The sequence below is a fragment of the Scomber scombrus genome, chromosome 18 (genome assembly GCF_963691925.1).
Source record: "Scomber scombrus chromosome 18, fScoSco1.1, whole genome shotgun sequence".
Taxonomy (NCBI): domain Eukaryota; kingdom Metazoa; phylum Chordata; class Actinopteri; order Scombriformes; family Scombridae; genus Scomber; species Scomber scombrus.
Window position 1 is genome coordinate 1,001,591 of NC_084987.1, and position 25,185 is coordinate 1,026,775.

Sequence of the window (25,185 nt, forward strand, 5' to 3'; positions counted from 1 at the left end):
AAAGTAAATTAAAGTCTATGATCATTTTACTCCTCAGCTTTTCCATAATCTACGTCTAACAATATTTATTAGAATATTCTGATGTTAGTTACAAGTTTTCATTCAGATTTAATTACATTTCATTCATAGGTTTTACTCAGATACGCTCTGAGACCACTTCATTAGGAGGATAAGTGGTTGACTAAGTGGTGGTGGCGTACTGAGGTGAATTATATTGACTGGTGTTCCTAATATTTTGTTAATGGAGTGGACAAAATAATAGCAACACCATCCAATGTAATGCACTCTAACACACCACCATCACCCACTATATGACCTCAGTAATAAACATAAAGAATAATTATCTCCTTCCTGACAAACAAAAACTGAAAATGTATAAACTTCATGAATGTAGAATTTATATCAGAGCTGTTGTATTGGATTAGATTGCACAGGTGTTTCTAATATAGAGGCCGGTGAGTGTATAAGACAAACTGGAAGAACAGCAGCTGTCCTGAATGTGAATGTCAGATATTTTCAGCCCAACACTGCAAACACTGTAGTGTCAACCTCCTCGTTTTACCGCCCCCTGCAGGCCACAGGCGTGTATAACATCATCATCTTGTAAATGTATCTACAGCACCGCCGCTGGTCAAAAAACGCCACAGCTTCCTTCACTCTCCTTCAGATGTGCTGACACATTTACAGTGTTTTTAGCATCAGATTCCCTCTTAGTGTTTCCCTGTTGAGCTGTGCTGTAACCATAGTAACACAAAGACTTTGCTACTAAAAACACTGAAGATGAAGATTTGACTCATTTACCAGCTCTTACATCTTAAAGAGGAATTTCACTAATATCAGGAATAAAAAGTACTGAAAAGTAATACAATTAACAACAAGTTCTGTTATGTGACAAAGTAAATGAATATTTTTTTTTATCAGAACACGATACAGCTTCCGGGTAGATTGAAGTCTGTCTGGTTCACAGCTCAACACTGTGAGCAGACTGAGCTGCAGTTTCTGTGTTCAGCCACATGAGGGCAGCATTCACCCACACAAGAGCCACTCTGTTTCACCACCTCTCTGATCAAGCTCATAATACTGCAGTACTTTTACTGTAATACTGCATACTACATCACTATAATACTGCAGTACTTTTACTGTAATACTGCATACTACATCACTATAATACTGCAGTACTTTTACTGTAATACTGCATACTACATCACTATAATACTGCAGTACTTTTACTGTAATACTGCATACTACATCACTCATAATACTGCAGTACTTTTACTGTAATACTGCATACTACATCACTATAATACTGCAGTACTTTTACTGTAATACTGCATACTACATCGCTCATAATACTGCAGTACTTTTACTGTAATACTGCATACTACATCACTATAATACTGCAGTACTTTTACTGTAATACTGCATACTACATCACTATAATACTGCAGTACTTTTACTGTAATACTGCATACTACATCACTATAATACTGCAGTACTTTTACTGTAATACTGCATACTACATCACTCATAATACTGCAGTACTTTTACTGTAATACTGCATACTACATCACTATAATACTGCAGTACTTTTACTGTAATACTGCATACTACATTGCTCATAATACTGCAGTACTTTTACTGTAATACTGCATACTACATCACTATAATACTGCAGTACTTTTACTGTAATACTGCATACTACATCACTATAATACTGCAGTACTTTTACTGTAATACTGCATACTACATCACTCATAATACTGCAGTACTTTTACTGTAATACTGCATACTACATCACTATAATACTGCAGTACTTTTACTGTAATACTGCATACTACATCACTATAATACTGCAGTACTTTTACTGTAATACTGCATACTACATCACTATAATACTGCAGTACTTTTACTGTAATACTGCATACTACATCACTCATAATACTGCAGTACTTTTACTGTAATACTGCATACTACATCACTATAATACTGCAGTACTTTTACTGTAATACTGCATACTACATCACTATAATACTGCAGTACTTTTACTGTAATACTGCATACTACATCACTATAATACTGCAGTACTTTTACTGTAATACTGCATACTACATCACTCATAATACTGCAGTACTTTTACTGTAATACTGCATACTACATCACTATAATACTGCAGTACTTTTACTGTAATACTGCATACTACATCGCTCATAATACTGCAGTACTTTTACTGTAATACTGCATACTACATCACTATAATACTGCAGTACTTTTACTGTAATACTGCATACTACATCACTATAATACTGCAGTACTTTTACTGTAATACTGCATACTACATCACTCATAATACTGCAGTACTTTTACTGTAATACTGCATACTACATCACTATAATACTGCAGTACTTTTACTGTAATACTGCATACTACATCACTATAATACTGCAGTACTTTTACTGTAATACTGCATACTACATCGCTCATAATACTGCAGTACTTTTACTGTAATACTGCATACTACATCACTATAATACTGCAGTACTTTTACTGTAATACTGCATACTACATCACTATAATACTGCAGTACTTTTACTGTAATACTGCATACTACATCACTATAATACTGCAGTACTTTTACTGTAATACTGCATACTACATCACTATAATACTGCAGTACTTTTACTGTAATACTGCATACTACATCACTATAATACTGCAGTACTTTTACTGTAATACTGCATACTACATCACTATAATACTGCAGTACTTTTACTGTAATACTGCATACTACATCACTATAATACTGCAGTACTTTTACTGTAATACTGCAGTACTACATCACTCATAATACTGCAGTACTTTTACTGTAATACTGCATACTACATCGCTCATAATACTGCAGTACTTTTACTGTAATACTGCAGTACTACATCACTCATAATACTGCAGTACTTTTACTGTAATACTGCATACTACATCGCTCATAATACTGCAGTACTTTTACTGTAATACTGCATACTACATCACTATAATACTGCAGTACTTTTACTGTAATACTGCATACTACATCAATCATAATACTGCAGTACTTTTACTGTAATACTGCATACTACATCACTCATAATACTGCAGTACTTTTACTGTAATACTGCATACTACATCACTCATAATACTGCAGTACTTTTACTATAATACTGCATACTACATCACTCATAATACTGCAGTACTTTTACTGTAATACTGCATACTACATCACTCATAATACTGCAGTACTTTTACTGTAATACTGCATACTACATCAATCATAATACTGCAGTACTTTTACTGTAATACTGCATACTACATCACTATAATACTGCAGTACTTTTACTGTAATACTGCATACTACATCACTATAATACTGCAGTACTTTTACTGTAATACTGCAGTACTACATCACTCATAATACTGCAGTACTTTTACTGTAATACTGCATACTACATCGCTCATAATACTGCAGTACTTTTACTGTAATACTGCATACTACATCACTCATAATACTGCAGTACTTTTACTGTAATACTGCATACTACATCACTCATAATACTGCAGTACTTTTACTGTAATACTGCATACTACATCACTCATAATACTGCAGTACTTTACTGTAATACTGCATACTACATCGCTCATAATACTGCAGTACTTTTACTGTAATACTGCATACTACATCACTATAATACTGCAGTACTTTTACTATAATACTGCATACTACATCACTATAATACTGCATTATTTACTGTAATACTGCATACTACATCAATCATAATACTGCAGTACTTTTACTGTAATACTGCATACTACATCGCTCATAATACTGCAGTACTTTTACTGTAATACTGCATACTACATCACTATAATACTGCAGTACTTTTACTGTAATACTGCATACTACATCACTATAATACTGCAGTACTTTTACTGTAATACTGCAGTACTACATCACTCATAATACTGCAGTACTTTTACTGTAATACTGCATACTACATCACTATAATACTGCAGTACTTTTACTGTAATACTGCAGTACTACATCACTCATAATACTGCAGTACTTTTACTGTAATACTGCATACTACATCACTATAATACTGCAGTACTTTTACTGTAATACTGCATACTACATCACTCATAATACTGCAGTACTTTTACTGTAATACTGCATACTACATCGCTCATAATACTGCAGTACTTTTACTGTAATACTGCAGTACTACATCACTCATAATACTGCAGTACTTTTACTGTAATACTGCATACTACATCACTCATATTACTGCAGTACTTTACTGTAATACTGCATACTACATCGCTCATAATACTGCAGTACTTTTACTGTAATACTGCATACTACATCGCTCATAATACTGCAGTATTTTTACTGTAATACTGCAGTACTACATCACTCATATTACTGCAGTACTTTACTGTAATACTGCATACTACATCGCTCATAATACTGCAGTACTTTTACTGTAATACTGCAGTACTACATCACTCATAATACTGCAGTACTTTTACTGTAATACTGCATACTACATCGCTCATAATACTGCAGTACTTTTACTGTAATACTGCATACTACATCACTCATAATACTGCAGTACTTTTACTGTAATACTGCATACTACATCACTCATAATACTGCAGTACTTTTACTGTAATACTGCATACTACATCGCTCATAATACTGCAGTACTTTTACTGTAATACTGCAGTACTACATCACTCATAATACTGCAGTACTTTTACTGTAATACTGCATACTACATCGCTCATAATACTGCAGTACTTTTACTGTAATACTGCATACTACATCACTCATAATACTGCAGTACTTTTACTGTAATACTGCATACTACATCACTCATAATACTGCAGTACTTTTACTGTAATACTGCATACTACATCACTCATAATACTGCAGTACTTTACTGTAATACTGCATACTACATCGCTCATAATACTGCAGTACTTTTACTGTAATACTGCATACTACATCACTATAATACTGCAGTACTTTTACTGTAATACTGCATACTACATCGCTCATAATACTGCAGTACTTTTACTGTAATACTGCAGTACTACATCACTCATAATACTGCAGTACTTTTACTGTAATACTGCATACTACATCGCTCATAATACTGCAGTACTTTTACTGTAATACTGCATACTACATCGCTCATAATACTGCAGTACTTTTACTGTAATACTGCAGTACTACATCACTCATAATACTGCAGTACTTTTACTGTAATACTGCATACTACATCGCTCATAATACTGCAGTACTTTTACTGTAATACTGCATACTACATCACTCATAATACTGCAGTACTTTACTGTAATACTGCATACTACATCACTCATAATACTGCAGTACTTTTACTGTAATACTGCATACTACATCACTATAATACTGCAGTACTTTTACTGTAATACTGCATACTACATCACTATAATACTGCAGTACTTTACTGTAATACTGCATACTACATCACTATAATACTGCAGTACTTTACTGTAATACTGCATACTACATCACTATAATACTGCAGTACTTTTACTGTAATACTGCATACTACATCACTATAATACTGCAGTACTTTTACTGTAATACTGCATACTACATCACTATAATACTGCAGTACTTTACTGTAATACTGCATACTACATCACTCATAATACTGCAGTACTTTACTGTAATACTGCATACTACATCACAATAATACTGCAGTACTTTTACTGTAATACTGCATACTACATCACTATAATACTGCAGTTCTTTTACTGTAATACTGCATACTACATCGCTCATAATACTGCAGTACTTTTACTGTAATACTGCATACTACATCACTATAATACTGCAGTTCTTTTACTGTAATACTGCATACTACATCGCTCATAATACTGCAGTACTTTTACTGTAGGAGGACAAAAATATTTAAAATTTTCTGTAGTTTCCTTCATTTTGTTCCACTTTAGTTTCATACAAGTAAAGAATGACACGTTTCTACAGTAATAAAACCACCCCCCCAACTCTGTTATTCAGCAGAGTGGCTCCATATTTATTGACTTAAGTTCATTCAGTTTAATTTTAACTTTAAATGTGTTCAAGATTCAGTGAAGTTGGTAAATGTGGCTCTGACGACTTTTGCAGACAGTCAGTGTTCATGTGTGTGTTTGTGTTTCATTATTAACCAAGAAAATACAGAAAATCCACATTTTTATAATCTCACTCATGTATTGATCCCATACAGACACACAGTGTGCTGCACATAGACATCAATGTAAATCCTGCCCACAGTCATAGATGGAGTTGTGATGCTGGTCATTGACTTCACTACAGCAGTTTAATGATTTATAGATTTATTTATTGATTTCTGAGGTTTACAGAACAAAACTTGTTTTATTACATGTTCTGCATCAGTTGGAGAAAACGCTGCTCTCTCATAACTTTGCTGCATTGCACTTTAGCTTACTCTCTTTTCCAGCACTTTCCAAAACAAAGACCTTCTCACAGTCAGGCAGCGCTTCAAATTTACCCTCCCCTTCAATAATTGTAGTTATCTTGAATTGTTCATAGGGGGGAATAAGCACCTCTTCCTCCTTTGTTTCAAAGAATGGATAATGCTTCAAGTAGGCTCCTAAACAGGTGTGGATTTGAAAGCAGGTCTTAGTACCGTAATCTTTCTGCCCTGTGTTTTTAGAGCTGGAGGCAAATATACCAAACCGAATGATGTCGCCAACTTTGCCGGTGGACTCAGATCCGTTTCTACGATAAGTAGTTAGACAGGGTTCGGTTTGTTTCTTATTCAGGATTTGAATGGCAGTAGTCAGCCAGTAATGTAAAGTGTAGAATTTGAAGTCCTTACTGCTCTTGCATGCTTTATTGAATTCTTTATAAACAATTGGAGATGTATAAGCACAGATAGCGTGCATGTGATTTACAGTGAGAGCCTCATCCCCTTCATCTGGTTTTTTCTTTGAACATTTTTCAACTTCTTTATCTGTCCAGGCTTTTTTAAAATTTCCGTCTAGGCCTAACTCTTGTTGTAAGTATGTCTCGTTGACCTTCTTCTCCATTTCGCCATTTCTGCAGCCTTCGTACGTGTCATCAACAGCATCAGGAACCATGTCCAGTGGATATGTTTTGGGCTGGAGGGCAGAAAAAGAAAAGAACAGGTGATGTTACACAACACAGATCTTATGATTTATTCAAAGCAACTTATAGAAATGACATAATGCAGTAAATCCAGGCTGAATCTGAATGAGGAAAATGCTGCTGCTGAACATGTCTGTGTCATACACTGCCTGTATGCTCTTTATAACACATCCATGTTGGATTATAGTGAAATAATAAAACTGTTTAACGCTGTGAACACACCGACGAGCATATCTGATATTCTCTGAAGTGAGACAGGTTACCAAAGAGATGTCATCACACTAAACTATGTTTTCAATGGAAAATGAATTCATTTAAACAATATAAATCTTTGATAAGAGATTATTTGCTCCATGGAGACACGTCGCTCTTTCTGTTGCTCTGGTTTATTAGAGGAGTAAAAGGCTGCTCTGCCTCTGTGGGAGCATCATGATGTCACCTACATGCCCGACCACAGCCTGTTTCACCAGGTGTGTGTGAGCTGGGTTTGAACGTCAAGCAGAAAAATTATCCAAATATTTTTCCACATGCAGATATAATAACATCTCAATTCAAAACTCACAGAGCAGACTGGAGGTCTCTGTCCATACAGCTTCTGTTTTCTGTCTCTAAACTGCATGTTGTTGTACAGTATTCTGTGATTTAGACTATATATATTTATTTTACATTTATTGAAACATACTTTGACACGTCAGATGACTCTGTGTATTGATTGGCTCTTCAGTGTGTTCAGAGGTAACCCTTTCATGCATGAATTATTAATTCACAGAGTACCACACTAACCAAACGTGCAATTTAGTCCCTTTATTTGGGATCTTAGTAAATCAGACGCTTAATGCATAACATCCACTGGAGTGTGCAGATGTATTTTCAGTCATAGAAAAAAATGTTCAAGAAATATATTATTAAAAACTTGATAAGCGTATTTAGGCTATAACTTCCATTTTAGTTAAAAAAACATTTGGTACATGTTTCATCTCTAAGAATAAAATGATTTAAGAGATATTCCTGAGCTAATTGGTTCATCTCCTCTACCCTCCAATATTTAACATTTATAACGCAATATTTCAAAATGAGAAAGAGCCAAAAACGGGATTCAGATGGAAGTGTAGACAAAACTTTGGAGGTTAACCACCTGGGTGGTTAGGACATGCTACTACAACTTAAATACATCAACAAGACTTTCAAACATATGTCCACTGTAGTGGACACCATGTCAAGTCAAGTCAAACTTTATTTATAAAGCACAAAAACAACCTCAGTTGAACCAAAGTGCTGTTCAGTTATTAAAATACAATATAATCATACACAAATATAATAATAAATAAAACAGTAAAGGAATAATAAGAGCTCAATTTAAAAAAGAGTAAAGAGTAAAAGAGTAAAATAAAAGCCAAGGATTCTCGCATAGCTGTGGCTGAACGCCAAGGAGATGGGTTTTCAACAGTGTCTTAAAGTGCTAAACGGACTGTGCAGCTCTGACCTGGATAGGTAGGCTGTTCACAGCTTTGGGGCCACTGAGAAGGCTCTGTCCCCACGGGTACAGAGTCTGGACCGAGGCTCTGTCCCCACGAGCACAGAGTCTGGACCGAGGTACTGCCAGGAGCAGCTGGTTTGCCGACCTAAGTGCTCTGGACGTACTGTGAGGCTGCACAAGCTCTGATAAATAAGGTGGTGCCAGACCATTTAAACACTTAAAAACAATTAATAAAACCTTGAACTGGATCCTAAAATGAACAGGCAGCCAGCGCAAAGATGCAAGGACGGGACTGATATGATCACGCCGTTTCTTTCCAGTCAGCAGGCGGGCGGCTGCATTCTGGACAACCTGTAACCGACGCAGTGCTGACTGGTCGGGACCAACAAGCAAAGAGTTACAGTAATCTAAGCGTGATGTAATAAAGGTGTGAATAACTTTCTCAAGATCATTTCTGGGAAGATAAGCCTTTACTTTAGCTACTAGTCTTAGCTGGAAGAAGCTCGTGCATGAAAGGGTTAAAAAAAATGCCCCTCTCTGGTTCTGAGCCACAAATCAACCTGAATCAATTCAGTGAGAGAAGAAAGTAAGAAGTGAAGAGATGAATATAAATGTATTCAGCATGTTCTGACCTGTTCATCTACAGTCGCCATCCAGCACGGGAGAAGCAACACCGGAGCCAAGATCAGCAGGAGAGCCTTCATCTCTGCAGGTCTGCAAAGTCCACACGCACACAGCAACAAGCTTAAACAGGCAAGGTGATGATGATGATGATGATGATGATGATGATGATGATGATGATGATGAACCCACCAGTGACAAGACGTTGAGCAGTAAGCGAAGCGTTGAGTCGGACGGTTTGTCAGACGACAGGTGATTCTACAGGACTCATGTTCACCTACTTATACACACACACACACCTGCAGTAGCCACACCTTGTCACAGGAGCCACCCAAAATCTGCACACACACACACACACACACACACACACACACACACACACACACACACACACACACACACACACACACACACACACACACACGCGTCTGTCTTCATGACCTTTTAAGGACATTCATTGACATAATGTATTCCATCTCTATCAACTGTCAGCCTTTAATCAGTTATGTTCATCTACTCTGGACTCAAACTGGACTTCAGTCCTCTGCCTAAACAGCCCAGAGGATAAATGAGGACATTTGTATCCCTCAAAAAAGTTTGTAGTGGACACGCACATCTGGGGTTAGAAAGCAGGTGCTGGACTAAATAACAAAATCTGTAAAAGCAAGAAAAAAGTCGAGCAAAAGAAAAGCATTGAGCTCAAAACGGCGCTTCCTGCATTGGGAGCTGCAGTGAGCCGACTTTTTTCTTGCTTTTACACACTTCACATTTTTAGCCTTAAACGAAGTTGAAGGAAAGCTGAACACAGGTGGAAGTCTAATAAACAACAGGCTCATTAACTTTGCAAAGTATTAAAATTGAAAGAAAGATAGAAAAATAATTCCAATATTTCTGCTGCTTCAGATGTGTTCTTTTTTTCACCCTGACTAGAATACAATGCTCTGAAAAAACAATGAATATATATATTATTAATATTAATATTATTATTAATATATTATCAGCAGCTTTTGTGCAAAATAATCTGAAAAAAACTGAGATATGTTGAAATCATTTTCTTAAGACAGCTCAGACTGTTCATCTGTTTTGAAGACAGATGGTTTATTATAGTAAGTTTATAATATATATATTATATATTATGTATTGTGTATTATATATATATATATGTGTGTGTGTGTGTGTGTGTGTGTGTGTGTGTGTGTGTGTGTGTGTGTGTGTGTGTGTGTGTGTGTGTGTGTGTGTGGGTTCAGCTTACAGTTGACAGGGAGTGTGTGAGCAGCAGGTTATCTTTGTTATGAGTAGATTAAACCGTCCCTACTCAGTGCAGCACACACACACACACACACACACACACACACACACACACACACACACACACACACACACACACACACACACACACACACACACACACACACACACACACACACACACAGTCTATAGTGTGGTTATCTTTGTTATGAGTAGATTAAACAGTCTCTACTCGTCTCATGTCGTATTTTATGATCCATGTTTAACTTTTACCTTTTAATATGAAAGACATTAAATCATACTTTTCATATAAACAACATTTCTTTATTCTCCTTCATCTGAACTCCCTTCATCCATCCATCCATCCATAAAGCCTTATCCAGTATGTTTTTGTTTTGTGTGTCTGCAGGTGTGAACATTGACTCCTGATGATGTCATGTGGAGAGTTTCCTCGTCTGAAAGCTCAAACAAACAAACCATTGTGTTTCTAACTCCTCATCCTCACTGTGATGGATAAGTCACAGACGCCTTCTGTTCTACCCGATGGCGCGTGTAAGGCTTTCTAAGGAACTGAATGATTTGACTGTAACGGACAGATGTTCAGATATCCCTCATCTGGATCCTACAGAAGACTTTCAGAGCAGTCAGACCAGATGGGAACACCAAGATAACCTGGAACTTGGAGGCATTTGCATTTGTCAGGTTCACCTTTTACTACAGTTACCTTCTGTTATCCTTTGCTGTAATTTCCATAACAAAGTGCTGCTGTAGTGTGTCTTCACTACCAGGATGTTATATCATTATATTACATAGCATATACGTGTCTATTCATAGGTATAATACACACATAGTAACAAAAATATTTATATTTAACACTCTGTATTTACTACAACCAAAAAGTTGTGCATTATGGGATGTCTTTTTATAAACAGTGTGTCCTGGTTCTGTCCCAGTCTGGCTGTTTGTTGAGCTGGTTAAAGATGCAGCAGTTTACTCATTCATCACATGTGCTGTGTGTTCAGCAGACGCTCAGATCAGCTGTCACTCATCCATCTTTCATGTATATTACATAGTTAAATTAGTGAGTTATGTTGTCTGTGTGTGTCAGTGCTCAGCTCCACCTCCGCTGAGAGAGGAGAGAGGAGCTGATAACGTTAGCCTCTGCTGCAGTTTGCTGTCATTTATGGTCAGTTACTGCATATAGGATATAACTAGGATACTTAATATACAAATATCTATATACTGAAATGAACTTTAGTCATAATTAAGTACAAATGAGCTTATTTTGAATGTTTACTCTTTTTAATCTATTTGGCTGCAGTTATATGTTTTATTTATTATAAAGTGGGCGGCAGCAGTTTGATTCCCGGCTCCTCCTGTGTCGATGTTTCATTGGGCAAGATACTGAACCCAAAAATTGCTCCCAATGGCTGCAGCAACAGTGTATGAATGACATGTAGTGTAAAAGCACTTTGAGTGGTCAAAAGACTAGAAAAGCACTATATGGGCCATAGTGATATGTCACTACTGAAAAATGGACAGTTATGACGAAACATGGGATGTTTTGTCAAAAATAAAGTACATTGAGTTATCAACTAAGATGTTATGGTAGTGTTTGGTTTAATGTGTATTAAAACTAATGGATCCTGAAATTTGAAATCAGTATGATCAAGTTTATGCTCTTTACAAAGAAAAATTGGATTCAAAATCCAATGAATTTTAAAAATGACATTCAAAATATTGTTAACATTTTAATTGTTATTGTTTTACCTCTGAAAACCTTTTAATAAAATTGCAATAAATGACATTTATAAGATAAATATGAACAAAAAATGTAACAAGTTAATGTAACCCTTTTATTATACTATATGTTGTGTGTTTCGATAGTGACACATTTTGAAAAATGTCTCTTTTGACAGTAAAGGTTGCAGACCACTGGTATAGTGCAATATAGTCTAATAGAATCATGACACCTGGTGGCTACACCTGGTTACTGCAGTAATTGTGTCACCTGTGTGGTCATACTGTATTGACTTAATGGATTAATCTCCATAAAGAGAAATGATCAATCTATATACATTTTTATACATTATAGACATTGTAATGCTGAGGCTGTGTAAACATGACCTGACCTAGTTGTATGTAATATAGGTGAAGTAATAAATATGAAGTACATTAAATATACAATAATGTTGCCTACACACACAGATGCATCACATACATGGTGTTATAATATAAAGTCATATTCACAGTGCTGGAAATGTGTTTCCTACGTGATGATTTCTCCTTGAAACAACAATGGAACCACATTCAGTGTGTTTTAATGTACTTTTACATTTAGACACTTTTATTTTAAACAACTAACAAGCAGTCAGGTGTTTTTAGGAGGACACAGACAGACAAATGTCTGTAAAGTCTTTATTGAGTCTGAACTGCTTTTTATTTAACATTCATTCTATTCACACCAGCAACATCTCAGCCTTTTTCTTTTTTAAACACTGTTTTTATTGTGCTTTGAATCATATATGATAATATGTGCTGTAAAGGGGCATTTAGCTGGTTTGGGTCCACTTGTACGCCTAGATCATCAGTGTCAAATATACGGCCCGCAGTCCAGAACTGGTCCAACACAGAGTCCAATCTGACCCACGGGATAACTTTGCGAAGTGTGCAGTTTTTATAGAGACTTATAGATTTTATTAGATTTTTAAAATGTTTTTGTGATTTCTAAATGGCTTTTATGATGTATTAATTAACATTCCTCTATATTTTTTTTACTCTTGGCACATTTAACATATTTCTTAACATGTGTGTGTGTGTGTGTGTGTGTGTGTGTGTGTGTGTGTGTGTGTGTGTGTGTGTGTGTGTGTGTATGTGTGTGTGTGTGTGTGTGTGTCTGTTCAGCATTAACCAATCACATTCAAACTCATGTTAAACACTAGTCAGTACACACCTGCCATCAATCAAGGTGACTCTGATTAACCCCAAATAACATTCAGCTGGCCCAGTAGGATTTTCATCTTACAGCAGAAGTCATGGTCCACAAAGTTCTCAGTGTTGGAAGGTATCAGTCAGGAGAAGAGTACATTAGATATACCATGGAACACAGTGGAGACAGTGGAGAACATATAGGACAACTGTGACATTACCAAGAGCTGGACGTCCCTCCACAAATGATGAAAAGACGAGAAGAAAACTAGTCGGGGAGGAAAAGAGAGGCCGACAGCAGCCCTGAAGCAGCTGCAGGAATTTAATCTCCTGTATTCTTCCTATGTCTGGACCGTCGGGTCACAAGACAGAGGAAGCCTTTTCATACAAAGAAAAACATCCAAATAAATACATAAAGTGTCCCGAAAGCATGTGGGGGGAATGTGTTCTGGTTTGATGAGACCAAGGTTGAACTTTTTGGCCATAAATGTAGTCAAGATGAGAGGAGTTATGAACAGCTACCAGTTTAAACCTTCAGGTGTCTCCTAGAAAGCTGAAAATGAAGAGGAATTTCACCTTTCAGCACAACAATGACTCAAAGCATACATCCTAATCAACAAGAGAAGGAAATTACAGTTTGTTTGTTAATGGAGGCGTATTGCATTCAGTGGAAAAAATTAAAAAGCTCAGTTTTTTCTGAATTAACGAGATAAGTTTTCCTATTTTTCTGAGTAATTTTTCGCAGTGTCCAGCAGATCTGAATGAGAAGTTTCATCTGAACAACTGCAAATTGGAGAAACTCATAACAATATCATTTATATGACTTAAACACAGAAGTACATCTGAGAGCACCTGTTATTTAAAATGATCTTGTTAATTCAGAAAAACATGCAATACACTTCCGTATGATCCAGACCTAAATCCAGCTGCAAGTCTTTGGGTTGACCTGCAGGGGGCGGTGTGCTGTAGATGCCCTCACAATCTCACAGATTTGGAGCACTTTTGCAAATATTGCCAAGTCCAGATGTGACCTGCTGATAGACTCCTCCCCAAAAACACTGAACACTAATACTATCTGGTGCTTCAACATATTTCCCCTTAAAAGAATTCAGTTTGTTTTTCAGTTGAACTGTTCAGGTTATAGGTCACATGGTTTATCTTGGTCACATATCAATTAGACACAGTTTAGATTTTAGGTTTTGTTTTTCTAATTCATGGACCAACTATGGTGTCACCTGTGTTATTTATTAGATATTCCCCTTCGCCTCCCTGCCTGTCTGGGACAATGATTGGCCTGAAGTCACATGACCATATTCCCAATCCACCTTGGTACATAAACTACTGGCTGATGCATATCTGGATGCACATAATTTGTCCTTTTTTTGTACTTTTATTTGACCTTATTATATAGTTTCTGCTTTTTAAACTCCTTATTTAAATACTGTTTGTAATGAGTTTTATGACCCTGATGAAACATGTTGGTCTATTGATAAAGTTCTTTTATACTACGAGCTTTGCTGGAGCTTTGACTTTTACCTTCTCCGCTGTACTGAGACTCATTTTATTACAACCTAACTCAAAGTGCAATAATGGGACAACTTGTGTGTTTATTACTGTCTATTTTTTATATTGAGGCCATAGACTGTATATAAAATGGACGTAACATCTGTGACGTCACCCATTGGTTTGTGGACTGCTGCTCGGAGGCCAATAGTATCGGATCTGAGCAGCGCCATCTTGAACATTTCAGGTGCATGCTGGGAAAAATAAAAACATGGATTCTACTTATATGGGCATCAGGAGGAGCATGAGGCGCCCTCCTGAACCTGTGAACCAATCAACCTGTCAATCACGACGTAGCCACGCCCTAATGGATACCATGCTTTATCGTCACATATAAAATCAGGGAGGCCAAAATGTCCCAAATGAACATCATACTGCATTGAAGAAGGCTTTAAACTAGCGATTGAGACCATAAACACATTTTGAAAACGTTTACTGAGGTTAGAAATCAAGTGAGAAGTTGGTGAATTCTCCATTGACTTGTATAGAGACGGAAGTCCTTTTGACACCAAAACGGTCGCCCCCTGGTGGCCTTTTGATAGAATGCAGTTTTAAGTTACTTCCCCGTTGGCATCATTTCAGAGGACCGGAGCTCCCTGCTTGATTGAGGCACAGCGCAGCAAATTTCATTGTACTTTTGTGCAATGACAAAGTCTATTTTATTCTATTCTATGCTATGAACTTTGGAAATAGGTGAAGTGGTGACAGAACCCACCCTTCCTTTCCTCAAATGAACTCTGAATAATAAATTAATAAAAATGTAAAAAGTTAAACAGACAACAAGCAGAAGAGTCAGATTTGTTTGTTTTTTATTGAAGCAGCTGAGACAGACTCCAGGTTGAGGATCGGCTCAGTCTGATGTCTCTGCGTCTAGTTGCTGCTGCTGCTAATCACGTTTCCAGACGAGTCCACTTCCTGCACGATGGTGACCACCCGCGTGGTTTTGGTGGTGGTTGTCGTGGACATTTTGCTAAAAAGAAAAAAAAGTTTTAGTGATTCAAGTCAGTTTTTTTATGTTCCAAGTTTAAATGAGTCAGTATGAGTTGTGGAATATACTTAAACTGATAACACACTACATGGACTTTAAGAATATTTAAATAGAAGATGATTAACAAATATAAAACGGAGGCATAAATATTATTATATATATGAACCTGCTTTATGTATAAGAACCTTGATACTTTTTGAGGATATATAACCATGAGTATATAAGGAAATATGTGAGTATATGGATCTGACAAATAAGGGTTGGCAATTCAAAAATATCTTTAAAAAATAGTTTTAAAAGCAGCATCAGGTTTGTTTAAAGGTACAATTTATTTAACCAAAAGTAAGACTGCTCCCTTTTTGGTTTGTCACTGTTTCTAATAGAGATAAAGGACATATGATTATTTACGTTTTTTCTACATGTGTATTTAGTTTATTTTGGTCATTAAACTCAAACTAAGTCTAATCTATATTTCCATGTTACAGCCTGTCTGATTAGACTTTTAAAAAATGTTTTATAACATTTTATATATTTTTTATATATATTTCAAATCTGCAGATCCTGATATGATCCTCCTGTTGTCCTCAAGTCAAGGAAGGAAGGAAGGAAGGAAGGAAGGAAGAAGTAAGGAAGGGAGGAAAGGAAATGAGGGAGGGAGGAAGAAAGGAAGGAAGGGAGGAAGAAAGAAGGAAGGAAAGGAGGGAGGAAAGAAGGAAGGAGGGAGGGAGGGAGGAAGGAAGGGAGGAAGGAATGAAGGATGGAGGAAAGAAGGAAGGAAGGAAGGAAGGAGGGAGGGAGGAAAGCAGGAAGGAGGGAAGGAGGGAGAAAGGAAAAGAGGAAGGGAGGAAGGAAGGAAAGAAGGACAGAGAAAAAGAAGGAAAGGTAGGTAGGAAGACAGGGGGATGGAGGAAGGAAAGAAGGAAGGGAGGAAAGAGAGAGGAAGGAAAGAAAGAGAGAAGGAGGAAGGAAGGAAGGAAGGAAGGAAGGAAGGAAGGAAGGAAGGAAGGAAGGAAGGAAGGAAGGAAGGAAGGAAGGAAGGAAGGAAGGAAGGAAGGAAGGGAGGAAGGGAGGAAAGAAGGAACAGTCAAAACAGACGGGGTCAATTTGACCCGGGAGGACGACACAAAGGTTAAGAGGAAATAATAATGAAGAGAATTTGTGTCACCATGAAGCTAAACTTAAAGAATCAGTCTGGTCTTATATTAATAATAATGTGTTTCCTAAATCTACCTCTCGCTCTCTCCGTCCAGCAGCCTCCGGTACTCAGCGATCTCCATCTCCAGTCGGGTCTTGATGTCCAGCAGCTCTGCGAACAGGACCTTCTGGTTCCCCAGGTCAGACCTGAGGTTGGCCAGCTGTTCCTCCAGAGCCAGCACCTGCCTCTGGTAGCCGGCCATCATGGCGGAGTAGCGGCTCTTGGTCTCCGACAGAGTCGCCTCCGAAGCTCCTTTCTGTTGGTGGAGATGGAGGGAGGGGGGGGGGGGGTTTGTTCAGCAGGTCAGTCGAAATATTTCAGATATGTGAGATTTTAAAATGAAGCAGTTACACATGCTCTGATTCAACATGTCAATGAGCTCAAATTAAGACTTTTTAAAGCTGCATGGAAGAATTATGTAGAAGTTTAATTTAAAACACTCAAAAATTGAATGATGATGAATGAATCAAATTTAACCTTTACATACGGTTCAGGATCTAATTTTATCTTTTTTTTTACATTTGAGAGAAGAAAAAACACATTAAAATCTAAACTTTGATGACTTATCTTCACGATATACAAAAAAAAAATGGAAATATTTTACAACTTTCTAAAAATGTTTTAGTTCAGCTGATACATAAAATGACAAAATGATGTACAGAGACTAATTAAGAGGGGAAACTGACAAAAAGCCTGAATAATAAACAGTATGTAAGGGTTCAAACAAACTTTTACTGCAAAGCTTTCAGTTAATCTGTGTTTCAAAGTTGTTTTTACTTACTTTCCTTTTTTAACTTTCATCTCCATTTTTTTTAACCTCTTCTGTTGATTTTAACTTGCTGTACTTGTTCTTGTTTTATTGCTTCAAATGTAAAAAAAAAAACAACAACTCTGAGCTGCATCTCATGTATGAGCGGTGCTGAATGGGTGAATGTTTGCATGTGTAAAGTGTCATAAATGGTCAATAAGACTAAAAAAACAGTAAATATATGCAGTCACTTAACTTGGTGATAAAAAGGATGAAATGCAGCCAAAAAAATATGTTTTTAAAGTCTCTGTGTGTCAGAAAGTTTAAATAATAAATAATATAAATGTGTGTTTGGTGTTTTCTTACCTTGCTGATCTGAGCCTGCAGTTTGATCTCCAGAGTCTGGACAGTTCGTCGGATCTCTCCGATCTCAGATTTGGTCGTCTGCAGAGTCGTGGTGCTCATCGCCACCTCCTTGTTCAGCTCGGCCGACTGTGGAGTCACAAGTATTGATTATTATTATTACTGTTATTGGTTAAATATCAGAGTATCAGCCAGAAGAGAAACGCTGAGTTGTGACTTCAGTCAGTAGAGCAGTGCAGTTCCCGCCTGCACTTCCTCTGACAGCCACTAGATGGTGGTAAAAAAAACTCTGAATTGAACTGAATTAAACAGAAAATCAGCTGCAAACACAAAGTCAGAACATGTTTTATATTCTCATTTAGAGCTGCATTAAATCAGTCAATTAGTCACTCAGAAATGTTTCCATAACAAAATGATGATGATGAAATGTGATGATGAAAGACATTTGAATTAACCTGGCTTTAGATTAAGAATTTTTTATAGATTTTTATTCTATTTTTTTTGTGATGTTTTAAATTTCTGTTCTACTTTGGTTTATTTGATTTTGTTTTTATCGTCATTTTATACGTTTTGTCTTCTTATAACTTGCTAATTTCTTGTACTTTGTTTCTTTGCAATGATAAAAAAAACTGCACAAAATGAAATTTTGACATTACAAGATTTATAAAACTCACCTTGGCCTGGAACCAGGTCTCCAGGTCTTTGCGGTTCTTGTTGGCGACGGTCTCATAGTGTTCTCTGATTCCCGCCATGACGGTGGACAGATCCTCCTGAGGAGCGGCGTCCACCTCCACGTTCACCTGGCCGCTCATCTGAGCTCGCAGAGCCAGCAGGTCCTACAAGACGACACCAGTTAAACTTCTGTTTTTGTACAAAAAAATAGTTTTATTTTTCAGGCTGTCATCAGTCTTACCTCCTCATGGTTCCTCTTCAGCTGGATGAGCTCTTCTCTCAGACCCTCCACCTGCATCTCCAGGTCAGTTCTGGACAGCATGAGGTCGTTCAGGACTGTCTTCAGCCCGCCGATGTCGGCCTCCACCGCCTGCCGCATGGCCAGCTCGTTGTCGTACCTGAAAACACACCAGAATGTTCCGACTTTAGTCTGTTTGCTGCAGTTCTGATCGTTCCACATGAAGATGAAGAACAGATTTTCACTCACTTGACTCTGAAGTCATCGGTGGCGAGCTTGGCGTTGTCGATGGCCAAGATGAGGGAGGCGTTTCCACGAGAAGCAAAGTTGATCTGAGCGGATTAAAGAAGGGAAAACTGTGTCAGTAATGGCAGTTTTAATTAAAACTTTCATTTGCTGGATCTCGTTTATCTTCATAAATTTGTGAAACAGTCAGACTCTGTTGTCACAAAAAACAAACAAAAATAGAAATGTGAAGTCCAATTTGTTATATTTGTAAAATTAACTAAAATTATCATCAGAATATGGAGAAATAATAATGGATGTCTATATATTATGTTGCAGAGATCTACTGAAGCCCCGCCTGTCCTGTGTTGTAATACCACTTTGTACCTCGAGAGGCGACAGTGAGTCACTGTGGCTTCCAGTCCAAAATGAGAGGAATGTCACTAAACCTTACACACTGTTGCTTTAAAAGTTTAAACTTCACTTTGAAACTTTATTTTTTTTAAATGTAAAGTTGCAAAAACATAAATGCAAAAATGCAAAAAAAAACAAACAACAAAAACAAAACTAAAACACATAAAAATAAATAAAACCAAACTGTAAAAAAACCTGTTATAAACCTTAAAAACTAATTTTTAAACTTAAAAACTAAATTACATTTTTTTTTTTAGCTTGTTTTAAGTTGTTTAAAAGCATTTATTAATATATATAGAAAAAACAAAGATATCAGACAGTCTGACAGCTGAACGACGGCTGCATTGTTTCAGGTTGCATCAGACTGATATAACGCCTCCAGGTGACAGACAGGTTTTTGTTTCCCTGCTTGTTTTGAAACATGCAAAGAAATCTTCACAGTAAATATTGATACTGAATCTTCACAGCAGAGAAAAGAGCTAAATAATGAATCATCTTTAAACATGTTCACCTGTTTGTGCTTTTAATAAGAACAGATTCATTTTTAAAGTTTTAAATGTTGAACATCTTCGCATGCAGTTCAGATTATCTCAACTAGTTTTTAAGATTTTTTATTTTAAATATTGTTTCCTCGACAGGAGACTCTCTCTCAGTCTCTGCAGCAGAATAATTTGAAAACAGGATGAACTTGTTTTTTAAGGAGAAACTCAAACATGAGGAACCAGCCTGTGCCTTAGCGTTTAACACATTAAAGACATTATAACATATTATATTCATGATGTGCTGACAGTATGAACTCTTTTGTCTAAAAAGCATCACAGTCAAACCCCCAATATGTGGGTCTACTGGTGTAACCAGAATGTTTTCATAAAAATCTGATTATATTCAGGAATATAAATGTGAACTAAAATGTGGAATAAATATAATCCACTTTTTCGATGCAACACTGTGGTTTGTTTGTTTTTTAGCAAGTTTTACATTATTTTTTAAAAAATTATTTAAAAAAAATATAGTTTTTAGGATACTTCCTGCTCAATATTGACTACATGTTTTAAAATGTGAATGTAAAAATACTCCAAAAATGTCTTTTCATTAGATGTTTTAAAATGAAATAACTTAAATACACTGTAGGTGATAAAATATGTAATATTTATCATTCTTTTGTGGTTACACCATTTGACATTTTCAGGAGCATTCAGTCTTACTTTTGGTAAAAAAAAATGGTGCAAATGTCATTTCAAATGATATAAAATCAGGCGGGGAGTTCTGGTCCTCTGAAATGAGGCCAACGCGGAAGTAACTAAAAACTGCATTCTATCAAAAGGCCACCAGGGGGCGACCGTTTTGGTGTCAAAAGGACTTCCGTCTCTATACAAGTCAATGGACTTCACCAACTTCTCACTTGATTTCTAACCTCAGTAAACGTTTTCAAAATGTGTTTATGGTCTCAATCGCTAGTTTAAAGCCTTCTTCAATGCAGTATGATGTTCATTTGGGACATTTTGGCCTCCCTGATTTTATATGTGACGATAAAGCAGGGTATGCATTAGGGCGTGGCTACGTGGTGATTGACAGGTTGATTGGTTCACAGGTTCAGGAGGGCGCCTCATGCTCCTCCTGATGCCCATATAAGTAGAATCCATGTTTTTATTTTTCCCTGCATGCACCTGAAATTTTCAAGATGGCGCAGCTCAGATCCGATACTATTGGCCTCCGAGCAGCAGTCCACAAACCAATGGGTGACATCACGGATGTTACATCCATTTTATATACAGTCTATGGTTAAAACCAACAAAAATACTAAATGTACATTTTAACAAACCTGATGCTGCTTTTATAACTATTTTAACATATCTATGAATTGATCACCTTTAAAAAATTAAAGGATCTTTAATCTGAATTGAGGGTAACGGTGTCTCATTAAGAAATAACGCTCACCTGTCCCTGCAGTTCTTTGATTCGGATGTTGAAGGCGGTGCAGTCGTGGAGTTCAGGTTTGGTTCTCATCTCCAGGAACTGTCTGATCTTCAGCTCCAGGTCGGTGTTGGCACTCTCAAGGGTGCGAACCGTGTCAAGGTAGGTGGCCAGACGGTCGTTCAGGTTCTGCATGGTGGCCTTCTCACTGACGGAGATGTCCACGTTGTTGACCGCATTGCCCAGGTCGAAGTTGTAGCTGCCGGCGGAGGAGTAGCTGGAGGAGGCCCTGGAGACGCGGACTCCGGATCCTCCGGCTCCTCCGTACACGCTGCCGCCTCCCATGCCGCTCACCCTGCGGGAGGAGGAGGAGGAGGAGGAGGAGGTGGTGGGCCCCATCAAGGTGGAGCTCCTCATGTAGCTGCTGCGGCTGGAGGAGGAGGTCATGGTTGCAGGTTGGTTGGTGGTTCTCTGAGTGGAGACTGAAGAGCTGCTGGGGCCTCTGCTGCTTTTATGCCTGAGATGAAGCAGCTGGTCTGTCAGGTCTGGACGCCCGGGGGCCCGAGAGCCCGAGAGCAAATAGCTGAGTGTGAGTCCGGCTGGTTGGGTGAGTCCCTGCCCATCAGGAGACGTCCGGGGCCCCTGAACTGCCGGGGGCCGCTTCCTTGACAGACTCACCTGAAGGACCGGTTCTGTCAGTCCTCACACACCAGAGCTTTGCATTGTAACTCGTGATGTTTTTACACAAAAATTTAAATAATCAAACATGAAACTATCACAAACTTTATCTGGCTCGTGACTCAAAGATCAAACTTTTAACTCTCAGATTCGCTGACGTCATCTTTTTAATTTATTTGTACAAGACGTCTGTATTTCATCACATTTCCTCTTTAGTTGTTTTATTATTTCATTTTATTTGTTTTCCTTTTAATAACCCTCCTCACATTTCCGGTTTTACCCATTTTATTTTACATTGACTATTTTATTATTTCTTTATTATATTTCATTAATTGTTTATATTTTATTTTATTTGGGTATTCTTAATCTTTACATTTTATTACATTTTTTATTATTTAATTGCTTTATTGTTATTTTTTTGAGTCATTATTTATTTCTTGTCTTGTTTTGTTTTCCTATGTAAAGCACTTTTTGACATATTACTATGTATGAAAAGTGTTTTACAAATAAAGTCTGATTGATTGATTGATTGATTGATTGTTTTTTTTTTATATACTTTATTTAACAGGTTTTCAGTTATATAAACAATCAAACATAAACAGACATACAGAATGTCAGAGAACATAATCCCATATGCCTCCCCTTGGGACCAAGAGTACATGGAAATTAAAAAAAAAAGAAAAAAAAGAAAGAGAGACCCATCGACATTTGACAAGATTTCCGACTTGCAACGACCATAGTGATCTTTAAATGATTGATTGATTGATTGATTGATTGATTGATTGATTTGATGTCACAGTCATAAGTTGAATTGATGTTTTTGAGTAAAACAGCAGCTTCAAAATGTTTTTATTGGACCTCTGAAGGTGTTTTTAGTTGAAACTGAAAAAAGGTCAAACACAAACCATAAATCAAGCATCACTCACCTGTCTGACTTCAGTTATTTACAACCAATAAAAAGCTGAGAACACTTCACAACCTCTCAACCAAACATGCACACAAACAACAGAACAAAGAGAAACACCCGACACCAGGAGTCTGAAACAGGTCGAACTGGATTCACTGCTTAACATGTTTAAAGAATAAACAAGTTTTAGGTATGTAGAAAGAATAAATAAATAAATAAACAAGAATAACTTTTTCAGATGATTTGAGGAGAACTGGAACTCAATTTCTGAGTTTTGAATTAATAACATAAAGCAGATATGTCTCATTATCATTAATACTACAGATGGATTCATCAGGTTTGACCTACATTGAGTCAGATTATAGAAACACTGACGTAATGAATCCAAACTCTGAACACATTCCTGAGCATTTAAGAAAATCACAAAATGTCTTATTTTATTTATTCATTTAACATTTATCTTATAACATTCAGGGCTCTCTTGTGTGTGTCGCAATCAGTATCAGGATCAATGAGGTTTTTTGTGTCCATGTGGTTTAGTTTAAATTTAAAGGGTTAAAATGTGAACATACATTTAAATTTATTTTCAATTAAATTTCTGCTTTTAATCCATTTAGAGAGAATATATTAGAGGATTATGGCAAAAATGTCTAAGTGGTGTAACCATAAAAAACTTTGTACAAAATAATTCAACTTGCTTAAAAACAGTAAATAGTCAATAAAACACCATATCAACTAGTTTGGCATGATCTTACATTATAACTTTATATTAAATAAAGCTAATGGAATACAATTGTTCTAAATATTACATTTACTCTGGTTACCATGGAGACCAGGAAACATTTGAAGTCATTATTAGTATAAGTCCACTTAAATACACTGTAGGTGATAAAATATGTAATATGTATCATTCTTTTGTGGTTACACCATTTGACATTTTCTTACTTTTGGTAAAAAATGGTGCAAATTGTGGACACAGAGTCTCACAACACAGTAATCCTTTTATATTTAAACAAGTATTAAACTCCAATATCATGTGATTGTTAAACATGCTTATTCAACAACTGGTGCTGTTTCTAGCTTTATTTTTTAAATGTTTTTCTTTTCTTTTCTACCTCGTTCTTCTTATCCCAGTGTCTCAACTAAAGTGCTGTACCGTTGTTATTTAATGCCTCTCTGCAACAGCCTTGTTTTATGTTATTTTTTTGTATGGTCGGACCTGTAGGGGGGTGGGGGGGGGGGGGGGGGGGGGGGGGGGGGGGGGGAGAGGGAGGGAGGGAGGGAGGGAGGGATGGGCTGATCTGGTACCTATCTGATATATCTTTGTACATTGTCCTTTCATTCAGCTCTAGAATTGTTCTCTGAAAAAAACAATGAAGATATTGTTAAAAAAAAATGGTGCAAATGTCATTTCAAATGATATAAAACCAACAAAAATACTAAATGTACATTTTGACAAACCTGATGCTGCTTTTAAAACTAGTTTTACTGATTTATGGATCATCTTACCTCATGACCTCTGACCTAGTTTCCTGTTGGTTGTTTGGGACGTGGCTCCTCAGGAGAGATGATCAGCATCTGAATTGGTGTGAATGCTCCTTTATAAACAGATCTGAGCATTCACTCTCTCTCCTGTTTGTTTTATCTTACATTTACACACACACACACACACACACACACACACACACACACACACACACACACACATACATAAAAAACATTACTGATAAATTGACATACATACTTAATTTAGTTTATTTAAATGGTGTGACAAACCTTATTTATATCTGACCCTT

The 25,185-nt window shown here is 36.8% G+C and overlaps 2 protein-coding genes across 2 annotated transcripts in view; both read right to left on the reverse strand.

Annotated features, from left to right (window-relative positions):
- LOC133999200 (T-cell ecto-ADP-ribosyltransferase 1-like) overlaps nt 1-9,391 on the reverse strand; it is a 12,137-nt gene extending 2,746 nt beyond the window's left edge. Inside the window, exons 1-3 of the mRNA XM_062438388.1 lie at nt 9,320-9,391; nt 8,925-9,059; nt 6,528-7,203 (exon numbers count right to left, since the gene is read on the reverse strand). Coding sequence (XP_062294372.1) covers nt 6,528-7,203; nt 8,925-9,059; nt 9,320-9,391 — 883 coding nt within the window. The remainder of the gene's footprint in view (nt 1-6,527; nt 7,204-8,924; nt 9,060-9,319) is intronic.
- A 6,526-nt stretch (nt 9,392-15,917) lies between these two features.
- On the reverse strand, nt 15,918-22,203 carry LOC133999031 (keratin, type I cytoskeletal 13-like). The gene is made up of 7 exons (XM_062438143.1): nt 21,829-22,203; nt 19,501-19,583; nt 19,255-19,411; nt 19,016-19,177; nt 18,345-18,470; nt 17,266-17,486; nt 15,918-16,017 (listed from the first exon to the last, which is right to left on the reverse strand). Exons 1-7 carry the CDS (start codon nt 22,201-22,203, stop codon nt 15,918-15,920), a joined length of 1,224 nt encoding a protein of 407 aa, XP_062294127.1.
- Between the last annotated feature and the right edge of the window lie 2,982 nt (nt 22,204-25,185).

Bases quoted from the DNA above. Each gene is read 5' to 3' on its own strand.
- LOC133999031 (XM_062438143.1), bottom strand. From the start codon at position 22,203: ATGGGGCCCACCACCTCCTCCTCCTCCTCCTCCTCCTCCCGCAGGGTG. The intron at 19,178-19,254 runs GTAAGACTGATG...GTCGTCTTGTAG, and splicing joins TGAAGAGGAACCATGAGGAG to GACCTGCTGGCTCTGCGAGC. The intron at 16,018-17,265 runs GTAGATTTAGGA...TTTTCTTTTTAG, and splicing joins CTGGACGGAGAGAGCGAGAG to CAAAATGTCCACGACAACCA.